Source organism: Gopherus flavomarginatus, chromosome 8 (genome assembly GCF_025201925.1).
Source record: "Gopherus flavomarginatus isolate rGopFla2 chromosome 8, rGopFla2.mat.asm, whole genome shotgun sequence".
NCBI lineage: Eukaryota > Metazoa > Chordata > Testudines > Testudinidae > Gopherus > Gopherus flavomarginatus.
The window spans coordinates 26480028-26506668 of NC_066624.1; the positions used below are offsets into that span (position 1 = coordinate 26480028).

Genomic DNA, 26641 nt, shown 5'->3' on the forward strand with positions numbered 1-26641 from the left:
GACCTCAGAGTCTGTCTGGAAACTCAAGGCAGATATCGTTGCCTCAGTGATCATTGCCTCATGATTTGTCTAGATTAGGGAAATTTGCACCAGTGTAACCATATCAATGTAGTTACACTAGAGTAAATTCCTTATGTATTGCATTGATGCAAAAGTGGGCTTGCTTTTATGTAGGTAGGTTTACACTGGAGAAGCTCATTCAGTGTTGCACATGTACACAGGGATGTTGCATTGGTTTAGTTACATTGGTGCTGCTACATAAGTGCAACAAAAGCCATGTTTAGACAGGACGTCATTTCCTATATATTTAGGATTTTCCCCTACAACCATGGTTACGTTTGCACTAGGAAAATTCAGATCCATAATTTACAACCGGGGTAGCAATGTTTAAGGTACGGTACTAGTGTGTGCAGGGCATCAGCATTCTCACTATGTGACCTAAGTATTCAAGGCCCATGAAGGCTAAAAACATGGTGTTGGTCTTGCAAATGGAGGCTTATAGTCCATAGTACATTTGGGCAGGGAAGGGTAGATCCCTGTAATCCATCTGATGGGTGGGCCCATTATAGGTGGATTAGGGGGAACCCTGGTAACCAGCTGGTGCAGATCCCCTGGTATAGGTGCATGGGAGGATTTTAGGTAAAAATCGGGTGTGTGTGGGAGGGGGGTGGTCCTGTTACAGGTGCAACGGGGGAGCGCCATTACTCATCTGGTGAAGGGGTTCCTTTTACAAGTACATTGTGTTATCTGTCTGGTGGGAGGTCCCTATTATAGGTGCATGGGAGACCCCCTGTTATACATCTAGTGGGGGGGTCCTGTTATAGGTGCATGGGGATCCCGCTTATCCATCCAGGGCTGGGTGGGAGTGGCTAACACTCTGGGGGAAGGGTGTTTGCTTAACACATCTCAGACATTTACTGCGTTGGGGTGTGAAACTCCCATCCTTGACCTCAGCACCAGCGTGCCAAGTGACGTCACATCAGCACACGGTGACGTCAGAATACAGGAACTGGCAAGCTGGTACGTGAATACGTCGCTCATGCGCTTGCCTGGATGAGCCCACGGCGCAGGGGGATGACGTTTTCCCTCTTGCGTCTGGGGAAGTGACGTCCGAAGCGGTGGCGGTGGGTGGGTCCCGGAGCGGTGGGAGTTCGCAGCGTCTTCTTTCCCCAGTCCCGGTTCCGGCTCCCGCTCCGCCATGTCCGCGCCCGGCAGCGGCGGCGAGTTCGGGAACCCGCTGCGCAAGTTCAAGCTGGTGTTCCTGGGCGAGCAGAGCGGTGAGCGGGGCGGGGCCGGGCCGGGCCGGGCCATGGCTGGGGTGCGGGGGGTCTCTCTGTGACTGGGGCGGGGGCGTCGGGGGCAGGGTGGAGCGAGCGTCCGTGCCTGGGCCGGGGTAACCCCGGGGGCGGAGGGGGTTGAGGGCAGGGTGGAGTCCGAGGCTGGGTGGGGGTAAACCCAGGGGGACTTGGGGCAGGGTGAAGCGAGCGTCCGAGCCTGGGCCAGGGTAAATCCGGGGGCGGGGAGGGCTTCGGGGCAGGGTGGAGTCCGAGCCTGGGCCGGGGTAAACCCGGGGGCGGGAGGGACTTGGGGGCAGGGTGGAGTCCGAGCCTGGGCCGGGGTGAACCCGGAGGCGGAGGAGGCTTGAGGGCAGAGTGAAGTCCGAGCCTGGGTGCGGGTAAACCCGGGGGGACTTGGGGCAGGGTGGGGTCCGAGCCTGGGCCAGGGTAAACCCGGGGGCGGAGGAGGCTTGAGGGCAGTGTGGGCTCTGAGCGTGGGGCATGGGGGGTGGTGTCTCTGTTACTGGAGGGGGACACCCGGAGCTGGGGGTGGGGGTCCAGGCCTGAGGCGGGGCAGAGCCAGGAGTGGGGGTGTGCTGTGGCCAAGTGGAAGAAACAGATTCAATGGCTGCATCAGTGGCCTGGGGTGTGGCCTCGTCGGTTTCCACAGGAGCTGTAATCATCCCTTCCATGATTTCTAGCCTCCGTGAGGGCGGGAAGGGCGGTGCTGTCATCGTCCTGGTGCTTTTCGCACAAAGCCAGACACAGATATGAGACCTGCTGGCTATGTCCACACCACTGTAGCCCTGGGCTGCTGTGTGGGGTGTCTAGCAAGGCTAGACAGCTCTCCAGTCCTTAGCCTTAGGAATAAGACCTTATCTGCATCACTGAAATCTGCTATTCTGACAATGACATGCTCCTGTCAGCACACCTGTAACACGCTTGGTGACCAGGCACAAGTGCCCCAGCCAGATCATGCCTCCCCAAATCGCTTGGTCCAAAAACAGTTCAGCCTCTGCCATTTTGGTGCCAATGTGGATGAAAGTATTTGGAGTTATAGAATGAATGTTGCAAATAGTTCTTCTCTTACTCTTCTGCAGTGCACTGGTTGTGATATCCCCAAATCCACAGTTTCTGTTAGCTGTGTTAAGAACTGGGAGTGGACACCCAGAGAGTAGTGCAACTGAAATGGCTTTAGAAATGGCCTAGTGTGGACAAAACTGAATTGCTTCAAAATATGATTCAGTGTGTACAGTGTAGGCACACTGAACTTTTTATATTAATGGTGGTTCAGTCCCACCAGTTCAGTTGTTCAGTGAAGACATAGCCCACTGTGTGTGTTGTTGGCATTATCCAGCTTTGCAAAATTCTGCTCACTCCCTTTTGAGCAGGTGAGTTTAAAAAAAGCTCACTTTTTTTATCACAGGGTAAGCAAGCAGACTTTTATGTCTTGGCTGACTAATGTTCATAACATGTGCACGATTGCAGTCACATGTGCACGTATAGAGTGCTGAGATTACCATTGAGGTTCTTAGTGGGAAATCAGTCTCTCCACAGGCTGAAAGCTACTGGGTTTAGAGTAATTCCAAATTTCTGGGAGCTGCATATGGAGGGTATTCTTGAGTAGGGTAAAGAGATTTCAGGAATCCACTCTCCACACCTGTGGGGAGAATTGCATTATCTTGATGCATTTCCTCTAGACAGGTTGGGGGAGCACCATGCCCAGGTGCAAACAGTCAGAAAGGGCTTTTTCTGTTGCTCTGCTGAAAGCTCACATTTTTGAAGAAGGATGGTCTAGTGGTTAGGGCGCTAGCCTGATGCTCAGGAGACCATGATTCATAGGCTTCCTGCATGCCCTTTGGGAAGACATTTAGTGTGTCTGCCTCGTCCTCATGTGAAATAAGAATAATAGTACTTCCCTACTTTACAGAAGGGTTGCAACTCAAGGATAAATATTTAAAGATTGTGGCCCTCCCGCCCTAATTTCCCACAATGGTGAAAACAGATATTGATAAAAATAGAATTTTTTTTTAAATAAACGTCGATATTGTCAGTTGTTTTAAAAAATTGAATTCTGTCAATCGTAATTATGATCCAAATGCTATAATATTGTCATTTCAGATCTGTGTGGACAGAAATTACCATTTCATAAGTGTTAATAAACTGCAACTAACCATGGTTAACCTTGGAAATGGCAGAGATGCTTAATGACTTCTTCGTTTCGGTCTTCACTGAGAAGTCTGAAGGAATGTCTAATATAGTGAATGCTTATGGGAAGAGGGTAGGTTTAGAAGATAAAATAAAAAAAGAGCAAGTAAAAAATCACTTAGAAAAGTTAGATGCCTGCAAGTCACCAGGGCCTGATGAAATGCATCCTAGAATACTCAAGGAGTTAATAGAGGAGGTATCTGAGCCTCTAGCTATTATCTTTGGGAAATCATGGGAGACGGGGGAGATTCCAGAAGACTGGAAGGGGGCAAATATAGTGCCCATCTATAAAAAGGGAAATAAAAACAACCCAGGAAACTACAGACCAGTTAAACTTCTGTGCCAGGGAAGATAATGGAGCAGGTAATTAAAGAAATCATCTGCAAACACTTGGAAGGTGGTAAGGTGATAGGGAATAGCCAGCATGGATTTGTAAAGAACAAATCGTGTCAAACTAATCTGATAGCATTCTTTGATAGGATAACGAGCCTTATGGATAAGGGAGAAGTGGTGGATGTGATAAACCTAGACTTTAGTAAGGTATTTGATACGGTCTCGCATGATATTCTTATAGACAAACTAGGAAAGTACAGTTTAGATGGGGCTACTATAAGGTGGGTGCGTAACTGGCTGGATAACCGTACTCAGAGAGTAGTTATTAATGGCTCCCAATCCTGCTGGAAAGGTATAACAAGTGGGGTTCCGCAGGGGTCTGTTTTGGGACCGGCTCTGTTCAATATCTTCATCAACGATTTAGATGTTGGCATAGACAGTACGCTTATTAAGTTTGCGGACGATACCAAACTGGGAGGGATTGCAACTGCTTTGGAGGACAGGGTCAAAATTCAAAACGATCTGGACAAATTGGAGAAATGGTCTGAGGTAAACTGGATGAAGTTCAATAAAGATAAATGCAAAGTGCTCCACTTAGGAAGGAACAATCAGTTTCACACATACAGAATGGGAGGAGACTGTCTAGGAAGGAGTATGGCAGAAAGAGATCTAGGGGTCATAGTGGACCACAAGCTTAATATGAGTCAACAGTGTGATACTGTTGCAAAAAAAGCAAATGTGATTCTGGGATGCATTAACAGGTGTGTTGTAAACAAGACACGAGAAGTCATTCTTCCGCTTTACTCTGCGCTGGTTAGGCCTCAACTGGAGTATTGTGTCCAGTTCTGGGCACCACATTTCAAGAAAGATGTGGAGAAACTGGAGAGGGTCCAGAGAAGAGCAACAAGAATGATTAAAGGTCTTGAGAACGTGACCTGTGAAGGAAGGCTGAAGGAATTGGATTTGTTTAGTTTGGAAAAGAGAAGACTGAGAGGGGACATGATAGCAGTTTTCAGGTATCTAAAAGGGTGTCATCAGGAGGAGGGAGAAAACTTGTTCACCTTAGCCTCCAATGATAGAACAAGAAGCAATGGGCTCAAACTGCAGCAAGGGAGTTTTAGGTTGGACATTAGGAAAAAGTTCCTAACTGTCATGGTAGTTAAACACTGGAATAGATTGCCTAGGGAAGTTGTGGAATCTCCATCTCTGGAGATATTTAAGAGTAGGTTAGATAAATGTCTATTAGGGATGGTCTAGACAGTATTTGGTCCTGCCATGAGGGCAGGGGACTGGACTCGATGACCTCTCAAGGTCCCTTCCAGTCCTAGAGTCTATGAGTCTATGGTTTGGTAGCTATCTACACCAAAATATGGTTAAAGCACTTATGGTGACTTCTGTCCAGCATTGTAGAACACAATTGCAAAATATGATTATCCCCAAATGTATTTAAGCAGCTGTTTTTTTAAGCGTAAACTAGGGCTGAAAGTGCAGTGTTTAGAAGCTGTATGAGGGAGCATGGTCCAGGTTGGGAAGGCGGCAGAGGGAGGGTCACGCAGTATGGGAGGTTGGGGTGGTAAAGGAGAACATGAGAAAATCGAATGATCCCATAAGGCAAATTCTCCAGTGGTGGTCTGCGGAGTGCTTGGTTGTCCATGGAGAGTTGATTAGTGCCGGCTCCTTCTCCATTCAGCTTCTAAACAGTGCTTAAGGAAAGCTAAAAATACATTGTTTTCCTAATGTTACTATGTATGTTGGCAATGGCTGTAGTTTCCACAGATAAGTTAAGCAATTGTGAATGGATAGGAAGGGATCCATATTAAAATGTGGACCTTGTTATGAAACCACTTGATAACTCCTGTCAAAAAATTATGCCCTCTTCCCATGAAGGGAAAGAGAGGGTGCTCAGAAGCATTGGTGCAACTGAGAAAGGTAGATACAAATGAAGAAACCTAGAGCCTGGTTTCATACCTAGTATAAGCAGATGCAGTTGCCATAGACATCTCTAGGTCAAACTCCATAATGATGTAAATGGGATATAAGTTGCATATTGGTATTAAATAGCCAAAAAATAGCATAAGTAGTATAGTAGTGTAACGTATATAGCCACTCTCATCCCCTCCCGTGCAGTTCCACTTAACCTCTCTCAGACTTCTGGCTCTTCCCCTCACAACAGATGAATACTTTACTTTATCTAGTTCCTCCCATCTTAAAAAAAAATCTTGACCCCAATTGCCTTTGCAGCTACCACGCCTTCTTCCTTCTGAAGTCTCTAAGCTCTTTGTAAACAGAGCAGTCATTTGCTGTCTAGAGTTGCTTTCCAGTCTGGCTTTCTTCCCCTTGCACTCTGCTGAAACCACTCTTGTGAAAGTCTTTAATGATTTATTCCTAGCCAGAGTTCTGAACCACTACTCCAGCCTCATCCTCCTTGACCTGTCAGCCACCTTTGACATCACAGACCACACTGTTCTTGAAATGTTGTCCTCCCTTAACTTCAGTGACTGTCTTCTCCTGGTTCTCCTCCTACCTCTCATTGCTCCCTCAGCATGTTCTTCAAAGGATTCTGCTTATCCCCCTTTCAGCTAGTTGTGGAGGTTCCACTGGACTCTGTTCTTGGTCCTCTTATTCCATCTCTAGGTTGTCTCATCTGCAGACACAAATTCAGCTGCCATCTCTATGCTTACAACTTGGAGATTGTCGTCTTCTCCAGACCTGTCTCCAAACTAAAATCTCAGCCTCTCTCTCTGACTTCCCATTGTAGCTGTCTAGTCATAAGCTCAAGCTTAACATAGCTAAAACAGAACTCTTGATCTTCCCTCCCCAATACCTGATTTTTCAATCACTATGGACAACACCACTGTTCTGTGTATCTCACAGGCCTATTACCTGTGCATCAGCTTTGACTCGGACCTGTAGCATCTGCTGATTGTTTCTGTTTAGCATCTCTGAGATACAGCCTCTCCTATCCATCCACACAGCTAAAACTCTCATCAAGGCTCTCGTCTTGATTACTGCAATATCTTTTTTGCTGGCCTTGACAAGTGCAAGCATTTACTTCCCTCCTTGGTTCAACAGACCACAGAAGTCCTTAGCTGAGCTCAGAATTTACCCCACCTCTTTCTATCAAGGGTATAAGTTTCCCATTGATGGTAAATCGCAGTAAGAGCTCTTAGGTTGCTCAGTATTATCCCTCCATCTTCTTAGATCAGCTGTGCCACTGGATACCGTAAAGATGACCTTCCTGGTGGAGCTTAGCTTGTTTGTCTTCTGTTATCCTACCATTCTGCCCACTGAAGCCATTTAGATTTCACAACATTTATTATTTCTGGTTCTTCTGTGACTTTCTGCAGTTCCCTGTTAGATCTTCACCACACAAACTTGCCCCACTCATAGCCATTCAAAATATTACTGCAAAGTTCACTCTACTAGCCCATTGTTTTGACCATATCATCCCTCTCTTTGGATCTCTTTGCTGGCTCCCACTTTTCTGTTGTATCACACGTGAGCTATTTGTCTTCATTTTCAAGGCCCTTCACAGACTGTCCCTACCCTCCCTATCATCTCTCATTCACTATTGAGATGTCAACTCCTGTCTCTAATCGGCCCATGATACCAACCTCCATTACCCACTTGTTAAATTTTCAAACAAGCAGCTTCATGCTTTCTCATGTGCTACCCCTCATACTTGTGAGGCGCTCCCATAAATATCGACAAAGCTACCTTGTTATGTACTTTCAGATCCCTCCTTTAAAAATTCCTTTTGTGTGATGCCTACAAAAAATGGTTAATCTGCTAGTGTGCTGGGGTCACTGCCTATCATGCTGTCCAATACTGCCTATCATGCTGTCCAATACTGTTTCTTTGTACTCCACCTCCACCTCTATCTGTATCCATTTGTCTCTTAGTTAGTCCCCGCCCCAGTTTACAATCTGTCTCATTGTTCTGTTTGGGCAGAGCCTAATACAGTGATGTCCTGGTCTGTGTCTGGGGCTTTTAGGTGTTACAATACAAATAATTTACACAGATTTGGCACTGTTTTGGGAGAGCAAAATGAATAATTTTTAGATCCCATCTACACTTTAGCTAGAACTAAGTTGAAGACCAGGTTACAGTATACTTAGTAATCAACTAGTACAACCTTGAAAATATGTGACTTGGTTAGGTCTATTCTACAGTATATTTTAACCGTGTTGTGACTGGGTTCTTTGTTTAGATATTTTGTAGTATAGACAGTTCCTTACAGGCCAAAGAAGGTTGTAGCGAGAAGAGCAACGAACATTGAGTTTGGAAGTTTTATCATTTGAATTAATTGTGCTTTGCAGGAAGCAGCCTTACTCCTTTTCTGCCACTGAAAGTAATTTTTCTCTCCTCCTGCAGTTGGGAAGACATCTCTGATCACCAGGTTTATGTATGACAGTTTTGACAATACTTATCAGGTGAGTGGGAGCCCAGTAAATGCTTTCTTTTATCAAAATACATCAAATTCCTTCATTGTTTGGGAAGAACTGACCTTCCAAGAACTGTGAGAAGCTCCATAAGCCTGGGATTGCATCCCTGACTATCTTGGCTAATAGACGTTGATGGACCTATCCTCCATTAACTTACTAATACTGCTTTGAACCTGGTTATACTTTTGGTCTTCACAACATCCTTTGGCAATGAGATCCTTAGGTTGACTGTGCGTTGTATGACAAAGTACTTCCTTACGTTTGTTTTTAAACCTGCTGTCTATTTAATTTCATTTGGTGACCCCTGGTTCTTGTGTTATGTGAAGCTAGACGCATGACGTTTCACATAGGTGGGTGCTGATATCTCAGTGCCATATGGAGATGGATAAGATGTGGAACCTGTGTAACTCTCCCTCCTTATAGAGGCTACACAGTTCCCTGCCTACACTGAGTTTCCCAGCAAGTCAAACTGCCTAGACAAGTCAGCATGAGCATTTTGCTTTCTTGTCAGAGGCTATAAACAGCATAATTGCCCACAGTTATGAGTTCTCACACAGCCCTTTTTAAGCAAGCACACTTATTCTTAAGGTGAAAGCATTACAGAGAAAATATATTAAACAGTAAAAGAACCTACACACACCAATAAGCTTTACCAGAGATAATTCAGCTCCCACAAGGGCTCTGGCAGGTGATCAGTTCTTCAAATCCCACCAAGGGTTTTTTCTGTGGTTTGTAACACCTGTTAGCTCAGAACAAGCACTCTCATGAATTTGTAGTTTAGGCTTTGATCTTCAGATTCCAGGAATAGGTAATCTGCAGAGAATGGGTTTCTCCTCAGGGTATAGCTTCAATAGGTTGGATCAGGAGGAGGGAATTTGCATTCACCTCCTCCCAAGCATTTCCTAGGAAACCCACTTAATTTTGTCTCAAAAGTTCCTTCTTGTCTGGTACTTTGTTTAAAATAGTCCTTTGATGCTCAGAACGCTTCATAGGATTTACATTTGGTCACATCTCCTCCCTAAGAAGTTATGCAGTCCCACAATAAGAGATAAGGTTTGCATGTATAATACAATGGATTCCAAAGCTACTTAAACTTAATTCAATAAGATCTTGCAAAGATATTGCAGAAAATTGCCGTATCTGTCACACTTCGTAAGACACTCTCTCATGGACAGATTGAGGCAATAAATGCACATGAACAAACTTAATTGGAAGATTTTTTGAGACTAATAAATATAATGATTTACAAACCAGTATAAGAGGACAAATTGCAGGTTAAGACTTTTTTCTTCTTTTCAGGCAACCATTGGAATTGATTTCCTGTCAAAGACAATGTATCTAGAAGACCGCACGGTGAGTGAGGACTCTGTAATTAACCTGGCAAATGCAGCCACAAGAGCGGCAGTTGCCCTCATACACAATGTTTCTGCCTGGTTCTTCGTGCAATGGCCATTCCTCCAAATCCCACAGCAGCCTTCCCAGGGACAGGAGTTGCCAGACCTGGTCAGGCTAGTAATCTGTCTGCATGGAATCCTGTTTCCTGTTGTACTGGCTCAAACCATTGGTCCTGTTTCTGGTACTTGTGATGCTACTTGGTGCTTCAGAGGAAGGTCAAAAAAGCACTATGCAAAATTGGGTCAAGTTCACAACTCCATTTGCTTGGAGAAGAGGGCTGTCTTTGTGTTGTGCTTGTTGCTGCTATATCACAGGCATAACATACTCATTCTCATAAGTGGCTGCAGTGCTGCCTTTGGGACTGTCCGTATCAATGGATCGAAGTAGACCTGGGGTGATTCTGCTCTGTGAAGTCACTGAAGATTTCTGAGGATAAGAAGGTCACTTCTCACAGGGCAGGTGGCTAGATAAGTCAGTAACATAATTCTAACCTACAACATTCAGATAGCAAACATATCTCTGAATAAAGTCAGTGGTGGAAGGAAAATGTTCATTGAAACAATACAGTCAAGTGTGTAGGCTACATGAGGTGCCCTGTGCATAGAGAGGCCTCTTAGATTCCTCCCCCATTCCTTCTGGTATATTTACCTGTTGAATCTCAATGAGTAGTCATCACTGGTCGAGCAGGTGAAACTGGCTTTCCTTTGGAGACAGTCACTGGTCCTGAGTGATGTGATGCTAACCCTTCTGCTTAGGTGACACTGGGCATGCTGCCTCTGCACCTGATCTTCAAACCAGAGCAACATCCCTCTCTCTGGTCCACTGTGGCAGAGAATGAATTTCCTAACTGCCTTCCTCTCGCATTATTTCCACTGTTAGCTTTCTGGATCATGTAGGGGGACCACCAGAGGCCATAAAGCCTATTAAAAGCGGGCAAAGATGGCAAAATGGGAGATTAAACAGGAGCAAAAATACCTCTTCTCAGGTTGTCTGCATGTCTCTTCTCACAAGGCCTTGTGAAATCTAGCACCAGCCAAGTCTGAGACAAGACTCTGGCTGCCATGCTTGGATGGAAGCATGACAGGGCCTTGCTTGCACACTGGCCTGATTAACACTTTGGTGCATACTTGGTTTGGTGTGTTGGATGTATCCTCCCCGCAGAGCTATTCTTGTTCCAGATACTCCAACTGTAAATCCATCCTGTGTTGTCTGTACCAGCGAACAGAAGAAACGATTGTCTGTGCCCCTAGTGCATGTACTTTTCATTCTCAAAATCAGCCCTAAGTAAATTGCCAAGAGAAACACTCATGGGCTTTGACTGGGAGATAGAACACAAACATGCTGCTTACAACTCTTTGCTTGTAGGGTGGATGAGACGCACCAAATTAAATGGAGTGTTGAGGAACCTCATCTACCTTAATGAGTACCCATAACTGTCAGACAGAGCTCCATGTCACAGCTACAGCCTCAGCCTGGGAGGATGGATGGAACTTTGTCCTTCACCTCCCAGTATTGCTTACTAACAGCCTGAATTCTCAAGTACAAGTTCAAAGCTTTGCAGCTTCATTCTTCTTCATACTATGAATCTTTAACTTGTGTGATCCTGGAATGGAAGAGAGGAATAGGCTGCTGAGGTGTGGAGAGATTTGGCCTGGAACTGAAGCTCCACTTGCCCTCAGCCATCAAGGTCTGGGTGCAGCTCCCAAGTCAGCGTGATTGAGAGGTTTTTCTAGATTTTTTCTTTTTAGGGCTTGTGAAAACTGGTCCCACATGGCACAACTTTCATCAATAAGTAAGGATGAGCCCAGTTCTATGTCAGCAAAGTCAACTGTTAGATTTCACACCATCCCAAGATAATTTACTGAGTGAGCACAAAGGGCTTGCAGGTGGTCCTGCTTTTTAGGCTCTCATGTAATGGCTTCCAGTGTCATCTGTTGTACATATTCCCTTTTTCCACTGTGGGATCATCTGTTCTGAGCATGAGTGACAGTAGGCCAGTTTAGAAGGTGTTTGCTCTCCTGCTATAGTGTTATCAGACACCCCAGTTGAAGGTGTCATTATTCTACCTTTGTGCTTTAGACCAGTGCTTCTCAAAGCCGGTCCGCTGCTTGTTCAGGGAAAGCCCCTGGGGGTCCAGGCAGGTTTGTTTACCTGCCGCATCCACACGTTCGGCCGATTGTGGCTCCCACTGGCCGCGATTCACTGCTCCAAGCCAATGGGGGCTGTGGGAAGGGCGGCCAGCACATCCCTCGACCCATGCTGCTTCCTGCAGACCTTGATCGGCCGAACCTGCTGAAGCAGCAGATAAACAAACTGGCCCAGACCGCCATGGGCTTTCCCTGAACAAGCGGCTGCCGGACTTTGAGAATCACTGCTTTAGACCTTTGAATGAGATTAAACAAAGTCCCTCTTGGCTCCATAATGAGCTAATCTGGGACTGGCTCCAGGAGGATTTAGTCCTTATGTATTAGGTGTGACTTCATATAGCTATGTGTAGGCAGCAAGCATTGTGGATTGCCCTGTCCTGTCTGACTGGCAGGATGCAGTGATATAGGTACACATTCATGATTCATCTCTGGTGAATGCTGTTAGAAGTGATTTTATGAGGGATGTTTTGGTTTTCCACTGAAATAGTGTCTCTCACAGGTCAGCAGGTTAGTGTGGAGTTGGAGGCTGAGTGATGGTTCTGCCATGTTAGTTGCGGCCATTGCATGGAAGGGATGGAGAGGTACCTTCATCACTCTTCATTCTTCTGCACTGCATTTTTGTTCCATTTTAACTTTCCTTTGAATGTTTGTTTGCATTATTTTTTTGCCTGGCAAAATAGTTTTCTTTTTATTTCACTTGGGTTTTGGTTTTATTTTGTTTCCATTTTTCCTGCTCTTCCCCTTCCTCTCCCCCCTACATTTTTCTGTTTCCCAGATCAGGCTGCAGCTGTGGGACACAGCCGGCCAGGAGAGGTTCCGCAGCCTCATTCCCAGCTACATCCGTGACTCTGCTGCAGCTGTCGTTGTCTTTGACATTACAAGTAGGTATTGAGCCTGAGCTCCTGCAGGGGCCTTGCTGTTAACAAGTGGAGGAGCTAAGTGGAGGAGACAGCTCTGTTTTTGGAAGGGGCTCATTTCCATATGGGGTTGGGGCTAGGCTCGCAGTGAGAGGCCTGCAGGTGTTTTGTGGATGGATCTGCTGCCACTGGGGGAGGTAGCCAAAGTCTCTTCTTTCCCACTTCCAAAAGTCATTCCATCAAGGCTGCTTTGGGAATTGGGAAAGCATTTATTTCTATTTACTCAAATCTCAAACCTTAAAGATGACCTACAAAGGGTGAGTATGTGTGTGAATTGGATTAATGCCTTTTTATATCCCTCTGTTATTAAAAAAAGGCCTTAAAGGGTTTTTCTGAAGCTTTTATCTACTTGTTTTAACACTAGAGCTGTAGGTTTTCTCTGGACAAATAGAGTACTAGAAGGAATTTGACAAAGATACCAAAGAAGGGAAACCTGAGTTGGGAGGAGTAACTTTTTCTTTTATTTTCAAACTGTCTGAAACTGCATAACACCAACTTAAAAAATTGCACATTGCACGTCTGGCTTGTCCAAAGAGCTCTCTAACAAAAAGGGAAAGGCAAAATTTAATATTCCTGGCATTTCTAAAGAATAAACCACTTTGAAGGGAAAAACCCATCATTCAAACTTTCTCTAAATTAAAATGGTCTTGTCTATATGGGAGGTGTAAGCTAAGGGGTGAATTTAAATTGATAGTGGTACTGGTATAACCCCTGGGGTAGACACTTATTCCGTTATTAAGAGTTCCTTTTCTTGGTTTAGTTTATCACTTGGGAAATCAAAAAGTGATTTATATCCAAAGTGTCCACATGGAGGGTTATACCAGTATAACCATATGGTATAGACTAGATCTAAGTAAAATAAAAAACACTGCCTCAGCAGTTTTTCCTTTCTAGATTCCCTTTAATCTAGAGTTTAGGATACAATATTCTAACTTCTAAGGATTTACTTTTGTCTTGCACTGTGCTGAGTACATAAATGTTTAACAAGTAAGATCACTTTTCTGTTTGAATTTCTCCCAGTGATTTGTAGTGGGTACCAGCAGTTGAGGTCTCTGTAATTTCCAAGCTTACTCCACTTTGGGAATGATTCTGAGACTTCCTTCAGGGAAAGGCCTCTGGGGTGGCAGAACATACAAATGTAATGTGCCAGAGGGCACCGTGCAGGAATTTGAGGGGAAAACGAGGACTAGTCTGCCTTCTGGACATAGACACGGACATGCTTGGCTGTACACCTGGGAACAGCTCTAGCTGAGGTTGGATTTTGGGAGACAGGATGCGCACTCTTCCAGTCTGTGAGGAATCTGTCCCGGGATGGATATTGTGAGGGGTATAACATGCTATTCAGCCTGTTCTGCAGCAGGCTATGGGGAGCTTGCATTTCTGTTTGGACTTGGAGTGAAAGTTTGTGCTTACGCAGCCTGGGCCACAATTGAAATGGTGAGAATTGGGGATAAGAAGGATGTTGCAATTGTTTCCCTTATTCTCCCCACACACAACAAAAAAAACCCGTGCATTTATGCTGTCTGTCCCCACAGCAACTTCAGCTTCTCCAAACTTAAACAGGCTCCAATAAGTCAAAACCAGGGGTTCTCCGACTGGGGATCGGGACCCCGCAGGAGGTCACAAGGTTATTACAGGGGGAGTCGCGAGCTGGCAACCTCCACCCCAAACCCCACTTTGCTCCAGCATTTATAATGTTAAAAACACTTTTTTTAATATATTTAACATTATAAGGGGGGAGTTGCACTCAGAGGCTTGCGATGTGAAAGGGGTCACCAGCACAATAGTTTGAGAGCCACTGGTCAAAACAGTCTAGCAGATCAGCAAAGCTGTGGCACTCGGTACAACATACTTGGTTGCCTGCTGAGAAGCTGGCAGAGCAGGAGCTCAGCTGGCCTTCGGGGAGTGGTGAGGAATAAATCCAGAATGAGTGCTTGAACCTCTCAGTAACACCTTCTAGATACAAAGGAACATGAATGGCAGCCGTGTAAGTGAGGCATTACTAGGTTTGGGGCTTTTGTGCAATCAAGCTGGTCCATTTCCTCCGTAACAGTGTGGTGCTCCTTCTGAAGTCTGTTACCTTGTACTGTAAGGAGACCAGGCAACTTGTGCATACCAGAGGCTAAACTAGGTGAGAGAAATGTCTGGATGAGGACCTCTCCTCCTCCCAGAGTAGGAAAGGGGTTTCTCTCTCTGCAGCACAGCCCTTGTACAGCACTGTTCAGGGTTTTGTGGTGGTACTACTCCCCAGAGACTGGCTGAGCATCAGTTTTGACTTCTGGGGGCTCATAGAGTATTGCAGCTAAATTGTTTGGGGTCTCTTCTCCCTACCACTTCAGGGTTGTGTTGCTTCTGAAACAGTCTCAAAAACCTTTGTATGTGTCAGACTATGGCTTGGTGTTGATGAATTTTTATGCTTGTTCAAACACAAACTGTTAGACCCCCAATGCTCCTGAAGTCACAGGGCAATGGAGTGGATTCTAGTTCTGGTACCATGGGGGTTTGGAGAGGTGGTCTGCCAAAGCATCTCCAAGAACAAGTCTCTTCCTGAACAGAATTTGGCAGTCTGCCCTTCTCTTTCCTTAGTAAAAACTGCCACCTTTATCTTATAGCTAGTGTTTGGCACCTGCAAGCTCAGTCAACTAACATCCTCTTTCAGGCATAAAAGGGCCACTGTTCCAAACTGCTAGGCAATTAGCATTTGTGAGCACATCTAGCCTGCTCAGATACTCCTACTGGGTTCTTTCTGGGGCTTCTTCTAGCTCACACCAAACATGTTTGATCACTGGGAATGTCAGTAGCAGGCTTTTCTAGCCCCAGCAGCACTGCTCTGCAGAACAGTCTGACAATGGGATTACAGTTGGCAGCATCTTGGGGAGGGGAAATCTGAGGTGAAATTACTTGATATATTTTAGTAAGCATTTATTCACTCTCCATTGTGGTATCTAGGGACCTTTTTTGAGCCCTGATGCTGCATGTAGGTAGGAAACACCTTCTATCAGGCATAATCACCGTTGCTTCTTTCTGACCTCCCAAGAACCTGTGGATGTGAAGGTGGAGTAGGGGAGGGAGAAATAACATTTTTAAATTGTGGTGTCTCCTGTAGCCCTTTTTGTGCTTTGGATATTCTGACTGAGCTAATACAGCTGCTGTGCTAGAGACCAAACTGCCCTCTTCTTACCAAGTAACTGGTGCATGTTTCTGCTTTTCATGTTTTCCTGCAAGGGAGCATTGAATACCATTTGTGGGCTGGGACTTGCTGCGTGTGCTTTTTTTCTTCCTGAAACCTCTTGACCTAAGCTTACACAAAAATCCCCTTTACCTTTTTTTGGATGCTTGATGCTGAGGAGAATGTAGATGCTATTTCACTACTTTATCTCCTGAAGAAGTTGTCCCTTGTCTTTGCATTGAGTATAAATCTGAGAATTACACAAGGGGTTCAGATTTGAGATTCTAGCTCCCTAGACTAGGCCCTGGTTTACACTAGGGGGAGGATCGATTTAAGTTACATAGCTTCAGCTATGTGAATAATGTAGCTGAAGTCGACTTACTTAAATCGATTTACCGTGGTGTCTTCACCACGGTGAGTTGACTGCTGCCGCTCCCCCGTCGACTCTGCTTGCGCCTCTTGCAGGGCTGGAGTAGAGAAGTCGACGGGAGAGTGCTCGGGTAGATTTATCGCATCTAGACTAGACGCGATAAACCGATCACCGCTGGACCAGTCGCTATCCGGTGGGTAGTGAAGACGTACCCTAGGTGCGTTAGGGAGGCAGCATACTCCTCCCTTGGAGAGAATGGCCAACACGGTAGGTTACTTATTGGCCACCTTTCACAATGTTAAATAGTGTTGATAGGAATCAGTGGGTGTCCTTTTTGGTTGGAATGGCAATAGCCTCAAGGTAGAGCTCATTGGTGTGGGGAGCGGAAGGGTGTGAACTTCATGGGACTCCTTGGCACACAGAAGGGGTAATTCTTACATCCTGAAATAAATAGAACTGCTGGGTTCACTGCTCTTTGCATGTTCAGGGAGCTGGTCAGCAAGGCAAATGTCCAGTTCCCAGACTGAGACCTGTAAACAGTTAGTTCTGGCAAATAGCCTTTTCTCTAAAGGACAGTTTCCTCCTTTCTTCTTTCTTTCTTTGCTCTTTCTGCTCTCCCTGGCCTGGTACCAGCAGGTTCGGCTACAGCTTTGGGACACAGCAGGCCAGGAGCGGTTCCGCAGCCTCATTCCCAGCTACATCCGCGACTCCACCATTGCTGTGGTAGTCTATGACATTACAAGTGAGTGGTGCTTCGATGTCTCATTGTGTTTGAAATGCTATGCTTGAGCGAGGGGCTAGTGAGTATACAGTAATGAGTTATTATAGAAAGATAGCATGAGAAACATAACTGTCTCTTACCTTCTGGGTTAATCTAAGGATGTCATCTGTGCAGTGCTGGGGGAATTGGCAAAGCATAGGGGTAAAGAGACAGGTGGTTTTAGAAGTGTTTCATTATCCCCTTGTTTGAAAGAGCTTCTAGTTAATGTGTTCAATCCTCCCCTCATCACACAGATCTGAACTCGTTCCAGCAAACCTCCAAATGGATTGATGACGTGCGAACAGAGAGAGGAAGTGATGTCATCATCATGTTGGTGGGGAATAAAACTGACCTGGCAGACAAGAGGTAATGGAGGGGAGCTGGTGACCTTGCCAGTTTGACAGCAAGTGACTGGTATACTTTTTAGGGGGACCACTAACTGTTCTTAAGCCCAGACTGCAATGGCCCTTTGGGGCTTAAGTAGCCTGCGATGAGTGAGATTCCCACTGTCCTTCCTGTTTGTTCCATAACATCTGTAATAGAATGCCCAAGGTGCTTTGTCTTGTTATAAACTGTACAAATCCTGGTTAGAACAAAGTCAACTGAAAAAGCTTCTCAGGCTACCAAAAACAAGCACCTGCTCCACACCGTTTGGTACAAAACATGCTGCTAATAGGGAGATAAGACTGAAAAAGTAACTTCACAAAAGTCAGGAAATTCTGGTTCCCACAGCAACATTAAATGGGTCTTTGTGCATGGCACATGTAAGAGGCCCTGTCAGGTCTAATTTGGCATCAGATATAGCTGTGTGGAAAACAGATTTTACAAAATCTGAGATCAACAGAGAGGTTTCCTACAAAACAGAATTCCCTGCAGTAGCACAGCACTGCAGTGTTTGGAACCGGCAAATGAAACAAACTCACAATTAACCAAAATGAATCTGGCCACTCTCAACTGTACGAAGTGCACTAAGATTCAAATGTCACATAAGTACCATTATGATGGACACAATAGAAATACTGTAGATACAAATAGCTGCTGTGCCTTTATTTCATGGTATATAACCTCTTAAGCATGTTTGCTCTTGTATCTCATGCTAGGCACCTCAGCACATTGTTAGTGAGGGAAAAATTAGACTGCGCAGTATTTTTTTTAACTATTAATTTCAAACCTGTTACCTTCAACTATGTCAAAAGCACTAACTTTACTGAGTTCTGAGTTCCATGGAAAATTTGCTTCAAGTTAACCTATTTGAGTTATTAGTGTACAGAAAAAATCTAAGTTGCTGAACTGGAGAAAACACCTGGAACTTTCACAGCCAAATGCAGTCTTACCAAACTAAAACAATTCACCCCAGGCTGCCCACAAGATACATCTGTCTGCTGGGTGAGTTTCACGCGTTAGAGGAATTTAAACAGAAATGCTTTGTCAAACATAATTCTTTCACTGGTGCGGTAGCCGTGCTAGAAAAATTGTAAACATTCAGCCAAACACCCTCAGTTGGCTATTTAATTTCCTCTGCTTTGACGTGAGGCTCAACAAGAGGTCTGACTGCACAACTCTGTTAAAGGGGTATTTTTAAATCTGCTTTTATTTTACCATTTCCATGAAGTATAAAAATCATTTTAGAGTTTACTGCATGCCTTCTCTTCTTCTCTGCCTCCCCCCCCCCCCCCCCCGTTGTGTTGGAGATATACAGTGCTCATGTGACATGATACTCAGCCTTGCAAGTGTATATTGCTGCCATGAGTCTCATTTTCTCTTTGACCCTTGTCTACCCATACCACTTCCCCTTCACTAGGGAGAATATGCGTTACTGCTGTGTTCAGCTTTCCGGCCCCACTGGGGAAAACATATGCAGTTCTGTTAAACCATCTAGCAGCGAGTTACTAACAGAGGCTAGGCTCCTACTCACTATGCCACCTTAGTAGTTGGGCTACTGACAGATGCTCTGTGTCAACTGAACTAAACCATTGTCATGTTTTCTTCATTCCCCTGTAGCTCTACTGTAGTTCACTTCTGTTTTCAAAGTTCCTTTCTACTAAGGTTACTTTACAGAGTCCCAGCTTCAGTGGACACCACCATAAATGATGCCTTACCATACATTCCAGGAATATTGAAAACTCTTCCCACCCAGGAACAACTTAAACTAGTTTGTAATTAACACACATCAAATGGTCTGGACTGAGAAATCTGGCTGACAAGGATTCCAAGCTGCCTCACTTTAGATCAGCCAGGGAAAGTGACTAGATCAGGGGTCGGCAACCTTTCAGAAGTGGTGTGCGGAGTCTTCATTTATTCACTCTGATTTAAGGTTTTGTTTGCCAGAAATACATTTTAATGTTTTTAGAAGGTCTCTTTCTATAACTCTAAAATATATAACTGAACTATTGTTGTATGTAAAGTAAATAAGGTTTTTAAAATGTTTAAGAAGCTTCATTTAAAATTAAATTAAAATGCAGAGCCCCCTGAACAGGTGGCCAGTACCTGGGCAGTGTGAGTGCCACTGGAAATCAGCTCGCGTGCCACAGGTTGCCCACCCCTGGACTAGATAAAACATGAGAACCATGCTCTATCCACAATAACAGTATAGCCTGAGCAATTAGTATGTTGTCTTTCCTGGGTGCCCAGAATACTATTAGTTGTCTGGCTCTCAGATTTTGGGCTTTCTAATTTTTAGCAAGCTTGTGGAATCTGCCACTCTTCTTTTTCCAGCACTGGAAAATACAATAGGAACCTCATCAGTCACAGGATGACTGATGGGACAGAAGTGTAGGGCATTCTGTGTATGCCAGCTTATCATTTGTACTAGCCCTAACAAAAAAGCCAGAGACTTTGCCATGCTTGCAGTATACCTGTAGTTGGTGTGCATGTGGTATTAGAAATTCCCACCCAGTCGGGTAATCTAGGTGGTACCAGATGCTTTGCCTAGACTAGGAATTAAAGGTGATGACATTAAATTGAGCACGCTAATGTGATCTAATACCTAAAACTCTGGTCAAACCAAGAACCTGCCTTGTCTGCCAAGAGTTTTAGGTGTTCAGATCATGTTGGTTAGTTAACACACTGCACCTCTAATCCTAAACTAAACAAAGCCCTTGTGTTAATCTGAGCCTGGCCATGACTTCTGTCCTCTTGATAAAATCTTCAGGAAACTCAGCGCTTGAGAAGAACCAGGTACTGTTCTCTAAGCTGTAGTGTCAAACATGTTTGAAGAGTTGAGCCATTTATTTAATTTGTCATTTTATTTTGTGTAGCCTGTATGTTTTCTTTCCAAACTAATGTTGTTTCAGTTGCTGGCCAGTTCCTTTGTGGTTTATTTTAATTTCTAGTATCATTTCTGTCTAGTTTTCCTTTGTTTTGGTTTCTTTTCTGTGATTTGTTTTCATTGCTGTAGACAGGTTTCTATAGAGGAGGGTGAGAGAAAGGCCCAAGAACTGAATGTGATGTATATTGAAACCAGTGCTAAAGCAGGATATAACATGAAACAGGTATGTACAGGGCGTTGGTCAGGGATGCTCTTGCAGGTGCTTAGCTTCCAAACAGCAGCTCAGTACTTGCTGTTGAATTTCACCTCCTGCTGGAGCCTTTCTGAGACCTTCCTATCACCTTATGGAGTTTCCTTCTGTTGACTTGGGGAACTTGCTTTTTGCATGGCTGCACACTGATTCTGTTGCACTAGGTACAGCTGAAGAGGGCCTTTCCTTCCCCCACAAGGAGGCTATGAATGAGACTTAAGTGTGTTGTTACATGAAACTCACCCAGTGCAGACTCATCCTTATTGGTAATTATAATCTACATATTTCCTCAGCTGCTCATTTGGGTTGGTCCCGTCTTAGCTGGAGCATAAGGAAGAGGTAAAGGGAGGGAGGGGCGTAAAGGCTCAGAAGCCCTACGATCTCTCTTCCTGGACAATGCTCTGCTATTAAAATCCTTCACTGAAGAGTGTTTCAGTCACAGAAGTCTCTAACTCATGCCTTCTCTCTCCTGTCTATTCTTCCTTCTCTTGCTCTTTCTTTCCTGTTTGCATCTGTCTGTCCAGGCAAATCACTACGGAGGAAGGTGAGCAGAGAGCCAAAGAGCTGAATGTGATGTTTATTGAGACAAGTGCGAAGACTGGATACAATGTGAAACAGGTAGAGCAGCACTGTGCCCTCAGGATGCAGATTCTGCACTTTCCACTTCACTGTGATCAGGGAGATGAGCTGCTTTTTGGGTTTTGTGCTGCATCAAATCTTCACTTCCCACTTTACCCTCTGCCTCTATACTCCCAGCCTCTGAAATTCTTCCCTTTAAGCAGTCTGTCCTTTAAATAGAGGAGGCGCCCTGTCCTGCAAAACCAAGGGTAGCTCATTCAGTATGCTAAGGAATCCTGTCAGCAGCTGACGTATTCTGTTCCAAGGCCTGTGACACCAACAATACTTGTTGCATATACTGATATGCTAAAGCATGTCAGAGCTTTGGAAACAAAGCACCTGTGTTCCCTTCAAATCACAGCTAAATTAGTGTCCTATGGAATTTCCTTCCCCAGGTGGTGGTTTCTGCTGTGACAGAATTAAATCTTGTTCCATATTTACTTTTAAGTACACCTAACATCATTGCTGTCAGGAAATTCTTCATCTCTGATTTGCACTAGTCACAGCATGCTGCAGGGCAGCAGGTTTGGCAGAGAACCTCACGCTTGAGTGTGGGGACTTCTCAAACAGTAACTTCATTTTACTCTTTACCTAGATCACTCTGTACTAGTGTAAAATTTGGGGCCTAATCTACTTGATAGCATTGCTTTATTGCCTAGCAGAAATTTGTAATGCATGAATTTCTCTAGTGCTGCAAGGTAAGTCCAGCTTTGTGTGTGGTGGCCACAATTACCATCCTGCACCTGAGGCACTATTCAGGATTGTCTGAGGTGGGGAAGGAAGAACATGGATAGATAGCCTTTAAGGACAGGCTCTTTTCTATGTGCAGCACTTTCAAGTCAGCCCCTGCACTCCTGACTCACTGCCTCAGAGCTTGGATTTCTTTTAACTTAAAAGGTAGGCTTTTAAACACCATGTCCCTAGAATCCTGAGCTCATTCTGGAGCAAACTAGATCAGTTTAGTGATGGATAGCACCATCCAGTAACAAAATAAGAGCTATGCACAGAAGCAGTGGGGTTGGAATGGTAAATTGCTGCCTCTCACTTGCTTTCCTGTTGAGTGCAGGATGGAATTATTAGCCAGCCTGCTCTTAACATACTGGCATTTTGTGACGTGTGTAGCAATGGTCTGGTACATTTAAAGAAATAAAAAAGCTGAAGCAAAATCCTGCACCAAAGGTGTGCTTTGTAGGTATTCAGTAACTTACTAAACTCGATAAAATATTTAGATTGGGGTTGAATAACATCCTTAGAGACATTCTTGTGAGGACTGTGTTAATTACTGCAGTGCTGGCTAAAATGTATGTGTAACGCTTGGCAAAATCTTGGTTTTAGATGAACTAAAGATACATGATGGTTCCAGCTAAGCCCCACTTGGCTGTTCTCTCTTTTGTAATTCTGAATAGCCTCTCAGTCACCCTTCCGGAGAAGGGAAGATGCGTTAGCAGAACATGTACCGTACACTGAAAAGCAGACTGTAGAGAGAAAATTTACTTTCTTTGACAAGTTCTGCATTCACCTGTTGCTTTGGTTGCTGCCTTTCAGCTTTTCCGCCGTGTGGCTGCTGCCTTACCTGGGATGGACAGCACACCTGAGAAGAGCAAAGAAGACAGTATCCTTATCTGCTATGCAGTAACTTTTTTGTTTCAAGAGTTAGCCAGTTTTCCTTGTTGCTAGGTCTGGCTTGCTGTCCTTGACAGATTGAGGGCAGTCATGGACCTCGATTCAGTTACATCGCTGCAAAGCATAAGTAGCCTTTATATTGTAATGCTCACTTGCATGTGTAAACTGAGGCTCTGCGGCCAAATGTCTTGGCCACTTGTACCACTGGGGCCAGTATTGAGCTTTTGCTGTTTAGGCTTGGTATGAAATGTGTTTTGATTTGTAATGATTCAGTATGATCTCATCTTTGCTGATTCTGTATTCTGCATGCAAGATGACCTTGGGCAATACAGAGATCCTTCTGACTGGCCTCTGTGTTCCCTTCAGAGTGCTGGGTGAAGCCAGTCCCCCCACTGTTGTCGTGCATAATGTCTGCTTTTCAGTGTATAGTACATGTTCTGCTAACGCATCTTCCCTTCTCCGGAAGGGTGACTGAGAGGCTATTCAGAATTACAGAAGAGAGAACTGCCAAGTGGGGCTTAGCTAGAACCATCAAACTCAGCTCCTAAATGACTGTCTCAGATTGAAGGGCAGGAACATGGCCTCTGCCAAGCAACAGTCCATAGAAATTCATTACTTGCCCATGTATCTAGCTAATGCTCTAACAGCAACGGGTAACTCCATATGTGCATACATCTGGTATTATAGCATGGGGTGGAGACGGTCAGTTGTTCTTGAGAAGCATGCTTCATGGGACTAGGGGGTTGCCATGGGCTATTTATGGAGAAAGATCAGTTCAGATTTATAGTAAAAAAAATGCCCCAAATCCCAGGTCACACTAGTTTAAAGCTACAGGTAGTTGCTAACGTGCTGTAGTCAAAGTGCTGGCTTCTGTCAAGGAGAGTGGGTGCTGTACTGGGCAGTGCATGCTGATTCAACTGTTATCACAGCAGCCTTGGTTGTCAGATGTCAAATCTATAGCTGTCACTTCAGTACTTGTTCATAGCTTCAACCTTCACAAAAACAGCAGCTCTCTACCAATGCCTTCAGACAGCTGTTAGTTCTGGAGATGTCTGCTTCAAAAAGCAAACCTCATAGGCATCAATGCCAGGAACTATGTACCAAGCCACCTAGGTGGCTGCATTTCTTATCCAGTTCTTAACTGTGGAAACCCCCAACTTTACTCTTGGGTTAGGTAAGGTCTATGCTTTGTCCTATGTGCTCTACTGGGCTTGAGTTGTATTGTGATGCCATGCCCATGACCTTGGCCAGGTGGCTTCCTTAACTTGTCTTCTACAGTGATTGACATCAAGCTAGAGAAACCTCCTGAGCAGCCAGTAACGGAGAGCGGCTGTTCCTGCTAAAGTGCCCGTTGTATAGCAACACTTTCCCTGATTGGCCAGTCTCACTGAAGAGCATCACTTCTCATTGGCTAGGCAAACCTACTTTCTGTGAACTGAAGAAACAACTAATCAATCTACTAAGTCAGCAAGCTCCCTGTTAGCTGGTGGGAAACAGCCCTGGCTGCCCCTCCTATTGCATGGTATGAGCCTTGAGTGCAGAATGAATGTCATGTCGTCTTCTTTTAGTAGTGCACTTTGGCAGCACGGTGCCCTTTACTCCATCCCACACCTTGGGCCTATCTGCACAAGTGTATTTTTCTGTGAATGCAACAAAAAAGCTGCCACATTAGGGAAAACAAAAATAAAGCTGAGGGTTGGTTTTCCACCTCCCTAATTGCCTTGCATCTTAACCAGTTTTCCTTCCACTCCAGTAATTTTTTCTCTCCCATGCACCACTTCCTTTTTTTTATTTTTTCCCCTTCAGAGGCTTCTCCTTTAAAACTAGTCACAATTTGATTTGGCCTTGCCTGTTTTGAAAGTTGGGGGTGATCTGTTCTCCATGTCCTGCTTCCTGCAGAGAGTACACAGTACAGGCTTCCCAGTCCCTCCCTCCTGTGGTTGGTCTTAGCCAGTTCCTGGGTCTTTTGAGTTTTGGAAGAAGGAGCTTCCCTGCCCTCCTCACTTCCCACATCAGTGTGAGTGAGAGCTGAGCACTGGACAGTCTGCTCCCAATCTGCTCTAGCACAAGCCACTGATCTTGTTTGCTCCCTTTGTCCTGTGGTGGGTAGAATTCCCCAGGATCACTGGTTTCAGTTGGATTCTTTACCCTGGGGAATGCTGTCAGCTGCAGGGGAGGAGGTTAGACAGACTTGCTGCAGCATTCAATCTCTGTGGGAGAGCCTGCCTGACTGCATCTGTGGATGACCTGGGCTCTATCTGCAGGCTGCAGATGGAATCTAGAGTTTATCCCTAGGATGGCAGTATTAGGACTGGGTATCCCAGGTCCCATTCTGGTTATCTTCACCTGCAGACATACTCCTTTTTCTTGTGGAACATGCATAGCCTACTGTCTGCTAGCCAGAGATAGGATACAAGCTACTCAGTTACTAGTTATGCAGAAATGGGGCTTGCACTGCAGAAGTGGCTCAATCCAGTGCCAGCAGCTCCAACCAATGGGGTGGAAGGGCAGCTGAGCATCTTGTATTCCACTAGATTGAATCTGGGTAACAGCAGTTCTAGTCTAGTGTGTTGCCTATGAAATAGGACATGGTTACTCTCAACCTTGCAGCTGCCTTTGCTGGAGAACCTCCCCAACTCTGTATGTGGGGAAGATGCTAGGTCATAATGTTCCCAGCATTGGGACAAGCAGTAGGATGGGTTTGTTCCCACCTTCAAAGGAGGGGAAGATGGGATTAAATCAAGGGAAAAGTTGCTTTTTGTGGCTGCTTCTGTTCCATTAGCTTGGGTTGAGGGAACATCTCCTAGTGACTCTTATGATCATTTTAAAGGTGATTTTTTTTAAAAGTGATGTTTGCCTCTGTGCCCACCCACAGCCCTGCTGTGATCAGGCTTGTCCATTGGCTGAGAGGAATGTACAAGGAAGAGATGGAGAAGTCCTGTTAGATCATCCATTTGACCACCTGGTCTGTGTAGTGGTATCAGGGTACATCCTAAAGGGAGGGTAGAGACAACGCAGTAGAACAGGGGCTTGGGTGGGGTGCAGCAGCAAAAAATTGCATTTCCCCTGGTATAATATCTTGTTGGTCACCACTTCTTGTGCTCTTTGTGTGAACCCTGTGGCCCTATCCAGGGAGAGGAATGAACTGTCACTCTTACCTGAATGAACTAACTTGAACCCTGATAGCTGGGATTTCCCTTTTGGGAGCACCCAACTCATGATGCCAGGGCTGGCTCTTCTGGTTGTGTTTACTTAATGGCCACGGAGCACCCTGCTACTTGTTGTTAAGATAGATACATTTGGTTTGTGGTCAACATTGTCCCTTCCTCTCCATGTGAGTTGACCTGCAGGGAGAAGCTGGGATGTTTTGTTCTTTGTTTCTCCTTCCTATTCTGGAGTGTTCCCTTTTTCCTACCTGAAGCCCTCAATGGCCTAGTCTGTCCTTTAGAACCCACCCCCAGGGTGAAGCCCTATCCCATACTATGTATATACTCCCTGTTGTGTGGGAATTGCTGATGTTCTGTCAGTGTGTCTGTGTCTGCAGTAGAACAGGTTCTGCTCCCCCCTTCTTACAGGCAGACATACCCTGCCACTGTGTTGTATTGTTCTCTCGAGTCACTGGACTTACTTTTTTTTTGGGGGGGAAGGGGTAGGAGGGGGAGAATAAGTAATCGGGAGGGAAAACCTAGTGAAATAAAATAGTTCACTTTCCACTGCCTTCCCTATGAATGTGCATAATAGTGAGTGTGTGTCTCTGGCCCTGCCGTCTCCTAGCTGTTAGCCAAGTAAGTGTGACTATTATGAATAGCGACTGTCTGACCACAGCCGTGTATCACACTAAATAAAGTTATTTCACCAACA

The 26641-nt window shown here is 45.0% G+C and overlaps 1 protein-coding gene across 6 annotated transcripts; it reads left to right on the forward strand.

Annotated features, from left to right (window-relative positions):
• Positions 1-1065: 1065 nt before the first annotated feature.
• Positions 1066-26641, forward strand: LOC127056867 (ras-related protein Rab-6A-like). 6 transcript variants are annotated; one of them, XR_007775950.1, is made up of 8 exons: positions 1066-1277; positions 8193-8251; positions 9563-9616; positions 16895-17003; positions 17276-17387; positions 20419-20512; positions 21064-21157; positions 22703-22769. XR_007775950.1 is itself a non-coding variant. In XM_050965203.1 (8 exons), exons 1-8 carry the CDS (start codon positions 1199-1201, stop codon positions 24121-24123), a joined length of 636 nt encoding a protein of 211 aa, XP_050821160.1. In that variant the 5' UTR covers positions 1073-1198; the 3' UTR covers positions 24124-26641. The 6 variants fall into 6 exon arrangements, 5 of the variants coding, with proteins under 5 accessions (XP_050821160.1, XP_050821162.1, XP_050821158.1 ...); XM_050965203.1 differs by lacking the exons at positions 16895-17003; positions 21064-21157 and adding exons at positions 12581-12686; positions 24059-26641 and having other exon boundaries at positions 1073-1277; XM_050965205.1 differs by lacking the exon at positions 21064-21157 and adding an exon at positions 24059-26641 and having other exon boundaries at positions 1074-1277; positions 16898-17003.